The sequence below is a fragment of the Myotis brandtii genome, unplaced genomic scaffold, assembly GCF_000412655.1.
Source record: "Myotis brandtii unplaced genomic scaffold, ASM41265v1 scaffold417, whole genome shotgun sequence".
Taxonomy (NCBI): Eukaryota; Metazoa; Chordata; class Mammalia; order Chiroptera; family Vespertilionidae; genus Myotis; species Myotis brandtii.
Genome location: NW_005366017.1, coordinates 261,260 through 273,055, shown reverse-complemented (window position 1 = coordinate 273,055; position 11,796 = coordinate 261,260). Strand labels below are relative to the sequence as shown.

General features: G+C 47.4%; 1 protein-coding gene across 1 annotated transcript in view; it reads left to right on the top strand.

Moving 5' to 3' along the window:
- CD4 (CD4 molecule) overlaps positions 1 to 11,796 on the top strand; it is a 22,778-nt gene that overhangs the window by 9,515 nt on the left and 1,467 nt on the right. Inside the window, exons 4-8 of the mRNA XM_005873680.2 lie at positions 7,678 to 7,836; positions 8,289 to 8,534; positions 9,772 to 10,107; positions 10,895 to 11,095; positions 11,656 to 11,780. Of these exons, the coding sequence (XP_005873742.1) occupies positions 7,678 to 7,836; positions 8,289 to 8,534; positions 9,772 to 10,107; positions 10,895 to 11,095; positions 11,656 to 11,780 (1,067 nt within the window). The remainder of the gene's footprint in view (positions 1 to 7,677; positions 7,837 to 8,288; positions 8,535 to 9,771; positions 10,108 to 10,894; positions 11,096 to 11,655; positions 11,781 to 11,796) is intronic.

The following is an 11,796-nucleotide window of genomic DNA, read 5'->3' as shown; positions in this document are numbered from 1 at the left end:
GGTTCGATTCCGGTCAAGGGCATGTACCTGGGTTGCGGGCACATCCTCAGTAGGAGATGTGCAGGAGGCGGCTGATCGATGTTTCTCTCTCATCGATGTTTCTAACTCTCTATCTCTCTCCCTTCCTCTCTGTAAAAAATCAATAAAATATATAAAAAAGAAAAAAAAAAGAAAAAAAAATAGGACAAGTAGATTTGGCCGAAATCATGTATAAGGTATGTGAATGGTTGAAGTCTGGGAAATATGGCTGCAGCCCAAGACTCTGATCTTACTAGAGAGGAAACTGTGGCCCTGAGAGGACGCGCCTGCCTGAGCTTGTGTACCCAGTGAGAGGCAGCGCTGGGGTGGAGCTTTGGTTCTCCAACGTTCAGCCTAGGCTCCCCTGTGGAAAGCTCTCCTCAGTGCCGTCAGACCTGAATTGGCCACAGGGCACAGGAAACCGTGTTTGTTGCAAGTGGACATCTCCCGCCCTGGCCAGTGTGCTCAGTGGTTAAGGTGTCCCTCAGTGCACCAAGGGGTCTCGGGTTTGATTCCGGGTCAAGGGTACATTCATGTATTTCAGGTTCAATTCCCAGCCCCTGTCAGGGTGCATTGGGAGACAACCAATCGATGTGTGTCTCTCACATCGATGTCTCTCTCTCTTTCTCTCTCTCTCCCCCCCCTCTCTCTCTCTCTCTCTGCCTCCTCCTCCTCCCCCCCCCCCTCCCTCCCACTCTCTCTAAAAATCAATGGGAAAATACCCTCCTGTGGGGATTTTAAAAAAAGAAAGAAATGAACATCTCCCCTTCCAGTGCAGATGTTCTTTCTGGGCTCTGAGAAACACGATTCAGACACCCATATCCACTCTTCAGGTCTGAATATGAAAAAGCCATTCCCTAAAAACTGACAAAACCCCCAACTCCTGATTTCTTTCTGATAAAAACACAAAGCAGAAATCAGCAGATTAACTGTCTCTTGCCTGCCATGTCCTCTCCTCCTTCAAGCAGCTACTTCAAGAGGCCCCTATGATCAAACTAACCTTTGTCCTCCCCTGGACCACGGGCCCATTACGGAACTTACACCCTTGGACAGAGCCCAGGACCACAACTCCCACAAACGCTGCAAGCGATTTTCCCGTCCTAGAATTTTATTCTGCTAAATCGCTTGAAATAAATTGACTTTCTGCTAGGACTTTATTTTTATTACTTTTAAAGTTAAAATACGAACTTGAAAAAATGATACAGGTACAGGATAAAATTTTAAAACCATGCAAATGATATAGTGACAATAAATATTCCTCCTACTTATGATCCCCAGTTCCTTAGCTCTTTTCCGAGAGGCAACTGTTTTAATCACTTTTTATGTTTTCTTCAAGAGATGAACTCTGCATGTAGAAGCCCATATGTATATAGCCCTCTCCCCCCCCCCCCCCCCGCCCCAATATGTTTTTATTGATTTCAGAGAGGAAGGGAGAGGGAGAGAGACATAGAAACATCAATGATGACCGGCTGGCCTGGCTCAGTGGTTGATCATCAACCTATGAACCAAGAGGTCATAGTTCGATTCTTGGGCAGGTGCCCTGACCCAGGTTGTGGGCTCAGTCCCCCAGTGTGAGGTGTGCAGGAGGCAGCTGATCAATGATTCTCTCTTGTCACTAATGTTTCTATCTCTCGCCCCCTCTCCCTTCTTCACTGAAATCAATAATAAAAATATATTTAAAAAAACACACGTAACTGTAGACTTAAAAGACATTTGGGGCATATTTGTTTATGAGGCAGTTGTTCTGACCTCTGTGACCAGAGTTAGTCCAAGTAAACTCATTAACATGTCTTAAAGGGGGAAGCTATTCAGCACAGTGTGTGCATACAAAGTCCATTGTGTTTGTACAATAAAATGATATGATTTTTTTTAAAATTAGGACTTTCAGAAAAATGAAGTAGATGTATGCATTAGTCTGCTTGGACTGCTATAACAAAATGCCATAGACTGGGTGGGTCAAAAAACAGAAACTTATTTTTTCACAGTTCTGGAGGCTGAATGTCTGAGATTAAGGTGCCAGCCAGCATGGTTGGGTTCTGAAAGGACTCTTGTCTTGGCCTGCAGATGGCGCCTTCTTGCTGTGTCCTCACTTGGTAGAGGGAGAAAGCAAGCTTTCTGATGTCTTTTCTTATAAGGGCACTAATCACATCATGAGGACCCCATCCTACAACCTCATCTCAATCTAATTATCTCCCAAAGGCCCCATCTCCAAATACCATCATACTGAGTGTTAGGGCTTCAACATATGAATTTTGGAGGGACAGTTGAGAACATACTTTTCACTATTGCTCCCAATAAGTATAACAGAAAATCCTGGAAATTATATGTAAAACTAACATAAGAAGATTTTGAAAGTTGCAGAGAAGAGGGCAGACTGGTAGGGACCTCAGGACCTGAGGAACGACATGTAGTGAGTTTTTTTTTTAAAATATATTTTATTGATTTTTTTACAGAGAGGAAGGGAGAGGGATAGAGAGCTAGAAACATCGATCAGCTGACTCCTGCACATCCCCCACTGGGGATGTGCCCGCAACCAAGGTACATGCCCTTGACCGGAATCGAACCTGGGACCCTTCAGTCCGCAGGCAGATGCTCTATCCACTGAGCCAAACCGGTTAGGGCTGTAGTGAGTTTTCTTGTTGCCTTATATATTCCAATCTTGGAGCTGAAGAAGCTGGTAAGCTGAAAACACCAATGGGCACAGACAAAAATAAGCCTCAACAAAAGCCTGTGTTTTCTAGACAAAGGACCAGGAAAGGAGCAACTTAGAAAGATAAAACACTTTTAGATAATAACTGCTCTACTTTAGTCAAACACCAGAGAAAAACACTGTGGCCCACAAAAAGAATGAAAAGTTCCACATGTATATGCTCAGAAAGATGTGAAGCTTATTGTGTTAAGTGGAAAGAGTAAGCTATATATGTAATATGTTCTCATTTTAATTTAAAAATATAATGTGTGTGGCCCTGACCTGTTTGGCTCAGTGGATAGAACGTAGGCCTGCGGACTGAAAGGTCCCAGGTTCGATTCCGGTCAGGGGCATGTGCCTTGGTTGCGGGCACATCCCCAGTGGGAGGTGTGCAGGAGGCAGCTGATCGATGTTTCTCTCTCATCGATGTTTCTAGCTCTCTATCCCTCTCCCTTCCTCTCTGTAAAAAATCAATAAAATATATTAAAAAATATATAATGTGTGTGAATATATGTTTGCATGAGCTAAAAAAAAAAAGCATGTATAGTAGTTTTAGGAGGCTGGGCCAAGGAAAAGGGAAGTGTTGAGTCTGTATAATTTTCCTAATTCAAATAACTAACTTAAAAAGTAAAGATTAACTTAATGCAACTCTAAAAATGTATATTATGAATAGTTTCCATTTCTTTTTAAAAATATATTTCTTTTATTTCTTTTGGAGAGTAAGGGAGAGGGAGAGAGAGATAGAAATATCAATTATGAGAGAGAATCATTGATTGGCTGCCTCCTGCATGCCCCACACTGGGGATCAAGCCTGCAACCTGGGCATGTGCCCTTGGTCGGAATCGAACCTGGGACCCTTCAGTCTGCAGGCTGACACTCTATCCACTGAGCCAAACCGGCTAGGGCTAGTTTCCATTTCATTAAAATTATTTATAGATATCATTTTTGGTAGCACCCTAATATTCTATCAAATTCACGTACTCTAATATGAAACCATTATCCTCTTGTCTAATGTTGGACTCTATTAACAAACACTATATTTATTATTTTTGTACCCACATTTTGTACCCACTTATTTATGCATTCGTTGGTTGCTTCTTGTATGTGCCCTGACCAGAGATCAAATCTGCAACCTGGGCATATAGGGATGACACTCTAACCAACTGAGCTCCCCAGCCAAGGCTTAAATTATTGTTTTAAGGATATAGTTCTAGAAATGAAATTAAGGATATGAACTTTTAAAAACAGTTGACGTATACTGCATGATTGCTTCCAGGAAGGTTCTATTTATTTTCAGTAAGTCTGGATGTTACTTTGTGCCACTCTCACTAGCACCCTTGCCAGCACTGAGCAGTATTAGTATTTAATTTTTTTTGTGTGTGTTTTTTTTTACTAATTTGACAGTTGAAAATATGTCATTGTTATTTTACTTTGCATTTCTTTGATCACCTGTGAGATTGAAACAATGTGCTTCTTTCTAAAAATTCTTAAGTCTCTGTGTCAATGCTTTTGTTCTCTTTCGGTGATTTGAGTTTTCTGCAGAGCAGCTCCCTCCCCCAACTTCCTGATCTCTGACAAAGGCAGTGTCATTCTCCTGATTCCCCCACTTTCTGAACCACAGAGTTAACATTTTTTCTACTTCAATCCCTGGTTTCCTATCCATCACCAACTATGGCCATTCCTTCCTTTGGAGTGTTTTTCTGTCCCATCTTCTTTGTTCCCATGGGAATGCCACGGTCATTCACCACGGCCACATGCCTCTCCGCTACTACAATTCTCTCTGCTAATAACTAGTCTCTTTCACTTTGATTTCTCTTCCACCTGTTGCAGCACTGACTTCCGAAGCAATGCTCTGCACATCTCACTCCCTAGTCCGTTAGACTAATCTAGAAGCTTCTGCCTGACATTCACCCCAGCATCACTTCCCAGCCAGAAACCTCCACACCCCGGTGGTTTCCTCAGTGCTTTGAGGTGGTTGCCCACTGGGGCTTTCCTCCTTCCTGGATGACCTCACTGCTCCCCTTCCCTCTAGTCCACTGCCTTTACCTCTTTTAAGTCTCAGTTCAACAGTGGTCTCCTCCATGAATTCATCCCAGACCCAACCACGCTCTTGACCTTTCCCACCATCCTGCAATCGCTTTTGCAAAGTATAGGACAGCCTGGACAAGTGGGCCATGATGGGCTCAGAAGAGGAAAAGGAAAGCAAGGAAGAAGAATTCTTTTAGGGAAAGGGGGATACATTTTGAACCAACTGAGTTTTGGGTGATGTCAGGCTAATCTGATAAAATCCCCTTGGGCCACTGGAAATGTAGGCCCAGAATTGAGGAGAGAGGTTGAGAATATCAACTGGGGAATCATCTGCAGAGCTGACAGGGGATGCAGTGGAATTTAGAGTATCTATAGGGATGGGGAAGAGGATCCAAGACAGAGTCTGAGGTAACAACTAAATGTGGTTGTCAGAACCAGAGTCCAAAAGGAAAGAAAGGGAAAGGTGCTTAGATATGGAGGAGAGAATCAAAAGAGGTGAAAATGGGCAGAACTAAAGAAGGCTACTCTTCCAAGAGTTCTGGTAAATTGTGGAGGAACATAGTAGGATTTCAGAAAAATTGGGGAACTAAACAATGTGTAGATCCAAGGGAAAGGGCAAGTAGGGTAGGAACAACTGAAGGGACAAATGAAAGGGGTGTTGGGTGAGTGATGGAGGAGGGTCCATGTCCTCAGGGTGGTGGACATGGACAGGGCTGGGCTGTGCCCAGGGCTACAGGTTTCTAGAGAGGATGAGCCTGAGCAGTGGGGAAGGGGGGATGAGGTCTGGAAGAGGAGAGAAGGGAGAATGCATGGCCAACATGGCATCCAGTCTCCCGCACCAAGACCAATATAGGAAGAAGGCCTGTGACTGCTCAGGGAGGCAGAGATGGTGCGGAGAGGGTTGGGGATGGGGCTGTATCTCAGTCACCTTCTTCCCACCCCAGCAAATATGCATTCCAAGTAAAAATGGTGTGTTTGCTATGTAAATGTGGCTTCTAAAGCCCTCCACAGGAATTCTGGAGCTACCACTGCACAGGGGGAAATGGTTAGTGAACAAGAACTTCCTCTCGGTGATAGTTGTTAGATACTAAAAGAGGAGACTGCAGGAGACTGCATGTCCATGCCTGAGGAACGAGTACTGCATAGTGTACTAGTGCTTCACAGTGTACCTAACCAGCCTGAATTTTAATTCCATTCCACCACTTACTGGAGTCAAAATTCAAAAGGCAGAAAAGGGGCCCAGCCGGAGTGGCTCAGTTGATTGAGAGTCATCATGTGCACTAAAAGGTTGCCCATTCGATTCCCAGTCAGGGCACATACCTGGGTTGTGGGTTTGATCCCCAGTTGGGGCCTATAATGAAGGCAACTGATTGATGTTTCTCTCTCTCTCTCTCTCTCTCTCTCTCTCTCTCTCTTTCTTTCTCTGTCTCATCTCTAAGCATGTTCTCAGGTGAGAATTAATTTTTTTTTAAAGGCACAAAAGGGTATATAGTGAAAAGCCCCCCTCCCACACCTTTCTCAAGGGTATGCACTTCCTATCCCACAGGGGCAACCAAGGTTACCATTTTATTATGCTTACTTGTAGAAATATTTATTCATATACAAGGTAGATAGATAGATAAAGATAGATACATTTCCCACTCTTTTAAAAAATATTTTTTTATTGATTTCAGAGAGGAAGGGATAGGGAGAGATAGAAACATCAATAATGAGAATCTTGATGGACTGCCTCCTGCACGCCCCACACAGGGAATCAAGCCCACAACCCGGGCATGTGCCCTGACCAGAATCAAACCATGACCTCCTGGTTCATAGGTCAACATTCAACAACTGAGCCATGCAGCCAGGTTCCCACTCCTTTTTAAACAAATGGTAGCCTATTTAATATCTTGCTTTATTCTTATATATTATTCCATCTCAGTATATAAAGAGCTTCCTCATTCTTCTTTCATAGCAACCCACTGAATGGGTGAACTATAATTTAACCTATCTTTTCTTGGTAGTCATTTAGTTTTGTATGTGTACTTGCAATTCGGGTATCTATACTAATAAAAGCCTAGGTCAGTGGTGGGCAAACTGCAGCTCGGCAAACCGCGGCTCGCGAGCCACGTGCGGCTCTTTGGCCCCTTGAGTGTGGCTCTTCCACAAAATACTGGCTCTTCCACAAAATACCGACTTCTGCGCATGGGCCATGAAGTTTCAATTGCACTGTACGTGCGCGCCCGCATGTGGTATTTTGTGGGCAGTTGGGCCAGCAGGGGAGGGCAGTTGGGAGTGATCAGGCTGGCAGGGGAGCAGTTAGGCATCAATCAGGCTGGCAGGGGAGCAGTTAGGGGTGATCAGGCTGGCAGGCAGGCGAGCAGTTAGGAGCCAGTGGTCCCGGATTGTGAGAGGGATATCCAACTGCCAGTTTAGGTCCGATCCTGCAGGGATCCCAGATTGGAGAGGGTGCAGGCCGGGGCTGAGGGACACCTCCCCCGCCATGCACGAATTTTGTGCACCGGGCCACTAGTATATTATAAATTACTTTCCAAAGAAATTACACTGGTTTAGGTTCCTGCCATCATTGTGTAAAGAAGAGTTTGGGCAACTACTTAATCTCTCTGAGCTTCAGTTTCCTTATCTGCTAAATAAGCAAAACAGTGCTATTTGTTGGTTATTGTGCAGATTATTTGGGATGGTGCATGTAAAGTCTTTGGCATGTAAGAACTGGTGCTTTCTAAATATGATGTTACTTTATTTTGGATTAGTGAGATATTGTCCTGGCCAAGTAAATGCATGTGATGGGACCTCCTCGCCAGCCTGGGGTTCTCTGACTAGGACAAGGGCAGATTCTGCAGGAAATTAGTAAATCAGATGAGAAGAGTTGTGAGCCGTGCCTTCACCAGGGGTACCATGTCTCCAGCATACCCCAACCTCCTCCCTATGATTTCTACTCCCAGGTTCCTCCAAGCTGCAAGGTCGTGTCCATTCAACAAAATCCCTGTGGAATCAAGGATCCTTTCCTCTGATCATCAGTAATCTTGAGATAACAGACTCAGGGATTTATAGTTGTACAGTGGACAACAAGCAAACAGAAGTGGAACTTGTGGTGTTCAAATGTGAGTAGGGCAGACCTGGGGTACAGACACCTCCAGCCAATCACCCTCCCCTTCCCTCCTATCCCTTCACCCAAATCAGGGCCAAACTAGCTGTCAGTATTTCAATAGTCCAGAGCCAAATGAGACTGACCACCACATCTCCTCAAACCCTCCTCAAGCCTTGGGTCAGATATGGGGGATAGGAAAAAAGCTAAAGGGAGGGAAGGAGAAGGGAAGGAGCCAGAGGAAAGTGGGGGGTGGGGGGGAGACAAGGAAAGAGAGGAGAAGGAAGAGGATGGAAGTGGGGAAGAAGAAGAGGGAAGCCCTGCCTAGGGCTGGGGGTGGGCAGCTGGGCATTGACTGAGAGAAAGATGTTGGGACAGGGGTAATGGAGACACTCTTGGTTTCCTGGCTTCTTCCCTTCTCCTTGGGGATAGAGTGTGTGTGACACAGGTGACCTGCTCTCTCCACAGTGAATGCCAATTTGGATATCAAAAATCGCATCCACCTGCTGCAGGGACAGAGGCTGACCTTGACCTTGGAGAGCCCCCCTGGTAGAAACCCTTCAGTAGAATGGAAAGGTCCCGGGAATAAAAAGCAGAATAGGGGCAAGAGCCTCTCACTGTCCCAGCTGAAGTCGCAGGACAGTGGCACCTGGACATGCACCGTCTCCCAGGACATGAAGAAACTGGTGTTCGAGATAAACATCTTGGTGCTGGGTAAGAGCTGCTCCTCTCTCCTGCAGACCCGCCCCTCTCCTCACCACCCCCCTACACCCCCACCTCAAAGGCTGACAGACCCTCCCTCTGCTCTCATTGCTCTGCTCCTGGTACTAGAGGACAGAGGGAGGCCAGGGCCAGGCTCCCCTAAAGCTGAAGTCTATCCTAGGGATACACTGGGCCTTCTCTTCCTCAGGGTGGTGGACATGGAGGAAGGAAGGGAGATGGGATGGCAGGATGTGAGGGGCCCCACAGACCCCTGAAGGAGGCCCCAAAGGAGGAGTGTCAAGGACACCTATTTTCTTTGTTGCCTCCACTCTCCACTCACCCACCCATTTGCAAATCCACTTACTCACTGGGGGATACTAGCCAGCCCTGAGGAAATGCTACATTCACCTTTAGAATCCTGAGCTAGGCACGGGGGTGGGGGTGGGGGGGCCGAATGCAGGTCTTGTCCTCCGCGGGTGCTTGTGTGACACAAGGTGGGGCAGTGTCTGCACTTGGATTCAAATCCTGGCTCTGACAACCTTGGACAAGTTACTGAACCTCTCTGTGCTTTGGATTCTGTAAAGTGGGGATGATGCTCACCATGATGTACCTACCTTGTGGTGTTATGGTAAGAATCAATGCAATGTAAGGCCCGTAGAACAGAGCCTGGCACATAGTAAGCCTATGTAAGTGTTTGCTCTTATCTTGTGGAGGGTGCTAACTTAAGCACCTAAGAAATACAGGCCAGCCCAGCTCATGGGGCTCAGTGGTTGAGAGTTGACCCAGGAATCAAAAGGTCACCGGTTCAATTCCTGGTCAGGGCACATGCCGGGTTTGTGGGCTCCATCTCCAGCAGAGGTGCATGCAGGAGGCAGCTGATTGATGATGTTTCTCTTCTCATCGATGTTTCTGTCTCGCTCTAACAATCAATAAAACCATATTTAAAATAAATAAATAAATGCAGGCCAAATACCCTCTGTGCTCCAGGATCCTAAGGAGGGAGAGGACCCCTCTGGCTGGGCTGTTCTACGAGGGCTTCCAGGGGGAAGAGGAACGTGCTGGGGTGGAGAGATGAGAGGGATTAGAGAGGTAGATGGGAATTTAAGGGCCTGAAATGACAACCTGGGTGTTTGAAGGCACCTGGTCCCCTTCCATCTTTTTGCTGCCCCCACCACATGCCTACCCCACTTTGTGCACCCTTATCCTTCTACCTCCTTCTAACCCAGGTTCTCTCCCTTCCTACCTCCAGCTTTCCGGAACGTCTCTGACACAGTCTATACGAAAGTGGGGGAGCCCGTGGAGTTCTCCTTCCCACTTACCTTTGAGGATGAAAACCTGGTCGGGGAGCTGAGGTGGCGGGAGGAGGGGACCTCCTCCCTTCAGTCCTGGATCACCTTCTCCTTGGAGAACAGAAAGGTGACTGTGAAGAAGGTTCGAAAAGACCGGAAGATCCAGCTGAAGGAGACACTGCCGCTCACCTTCAGCCTGCCCCAGGCCTCGATTCAGGACGTTGGTTCTGGACACCTGACCCTGAATCTCAGCCGGGGGCAGCTGCATCAGAAAGTGAACCTCGCGGTGATGAGAAGTGAGGAGCCGGGCTGAGAAGGGGAAGTCGGGGACAGGAGGTGGAGGGGCCTGACCAGGGCTCCTTTTAAGGCAGGACTGGCCCCCAAAGGGATGCCTAAGCCCTGGTTGTCTGATGGGGCTGATGGAGGGCCCACTGGTGTGGGGCTGGTTTTGAACTAAAACTGGAATCCATATGTCCTTCCCTGACATCTGTGAGCCAGCCTAGGCACATTCCACTGAGAATCCCCAAAGGGCATATGCTGACAACCAGGGTTCTAGTTCTGTCTCTGTCTCCCCACCCCCACCATGACCCTGGCTAAGCCCCCTACCTGTGTGTGTCTGCTTTCTACTAATGAGGATGACCAAATTTGCTCTGAGTGTACTAGTGATGATGACAATGTCAGGCTCCACACTGAGTTCTTCACTTCTCTATTTCCTTAATCACCATAACAACCCCACAAGCAATAATGGCTAATACTTGATGCTTCCCACATGCCAGGCCCCATTTAAGAGCCCTACAAGTACTTGTGCATTAATAATTGTCTGGGGCTCAGGTTGCTAAGTAACTTGCTCAGAGACACAGATCGTAAGCTGTGGGGCTGGGATTTGAATCCAAGACTGTTCTGTTGGACCTCAAAAGCTGTGTTTTCTCTGTTAAAGCTGTATGACAATGTGCTTGAGATGCCAAAAGAGGAACTCCCATGTAAAGTGTCCTTTTGATTGTTCTACTGATTCCCCTTAGAGCATGGAGGTGCCAAGAACTCAGAGGTCCAGGCTCCTAACCTCAGGTTCTTGTCCCTCTACAGTGACTAAGTCCCAGAACCAATTGACCTGCGAGGTGTTGGGGACCAACACCTCCCAGCTGATGCTGAGCTTGAAGCTGGACAACCAGATTACAAAGGTCTCAGGTCATCAAGAGCTGGTGCAGGTGAAGGACCCTGAGGCGGGGATGTGGCATTGTCTACTGACTGACAACAACAAAGTCGTGCTGGAATCCAATGTCGAGGGTGAGTGAGGCCTAACCCCAAGCCCCTGCCTCCTCAGCTGTGGGACCTTCCCAGGGTTGGCAAAGAAAACCCAGAGTCCCAGCCTCCCAACTCTCCTGAGAGAGGTGGGTTATGTGCATGGTGCCCGGACACAGGGGTGATAAGGTGAAGTAGGGTATGGTCCTGGACCCTAGGGACCCACCTGTAGCCCTGAAAGTTCCCAACTGCCCAAGGTCTGCAGCCCATGAATGGGGCCCACCTGACCAAGAGTCCCCATCCTTGCTTCTTTCCTAACCCAGCCACAAGCACTCGCCCATGTGTGTGTGTGAAAGGCACATAGGATGGACCACTGCTCCTAGCTCCCCAGAGTGTCCTGTAGTCTTCAAACCTTAAAAACCCTTCCCCAGTCTTTCTCCTCCAGCCTGGTGGCCTGTGAGAGCCCAGAGGACCCTGCCCCAGTCTCCCAGCCCCAGCATCAGGCCCAAGTGTGGCTGGGCAGCCAGGCCTTCCTCAGGCCTCCGGAGTGTGGTGCCCAGAGGGAAGGTCATGTGAGCTGAACACACCTCTCTTCTCTCTTGCAGTTTTGCACTCAGAGTTAACCCAGGCCTCGCCAAAGCTCCTGGCCATTGTGCTGGGGGCAGTAGGTGGCTTTCTGATTTTCATTGGGTTCTGCATCTTCTGCTGTGTCAAATGCTGGCACCGAAGGGTGAGTGAACCTCCTC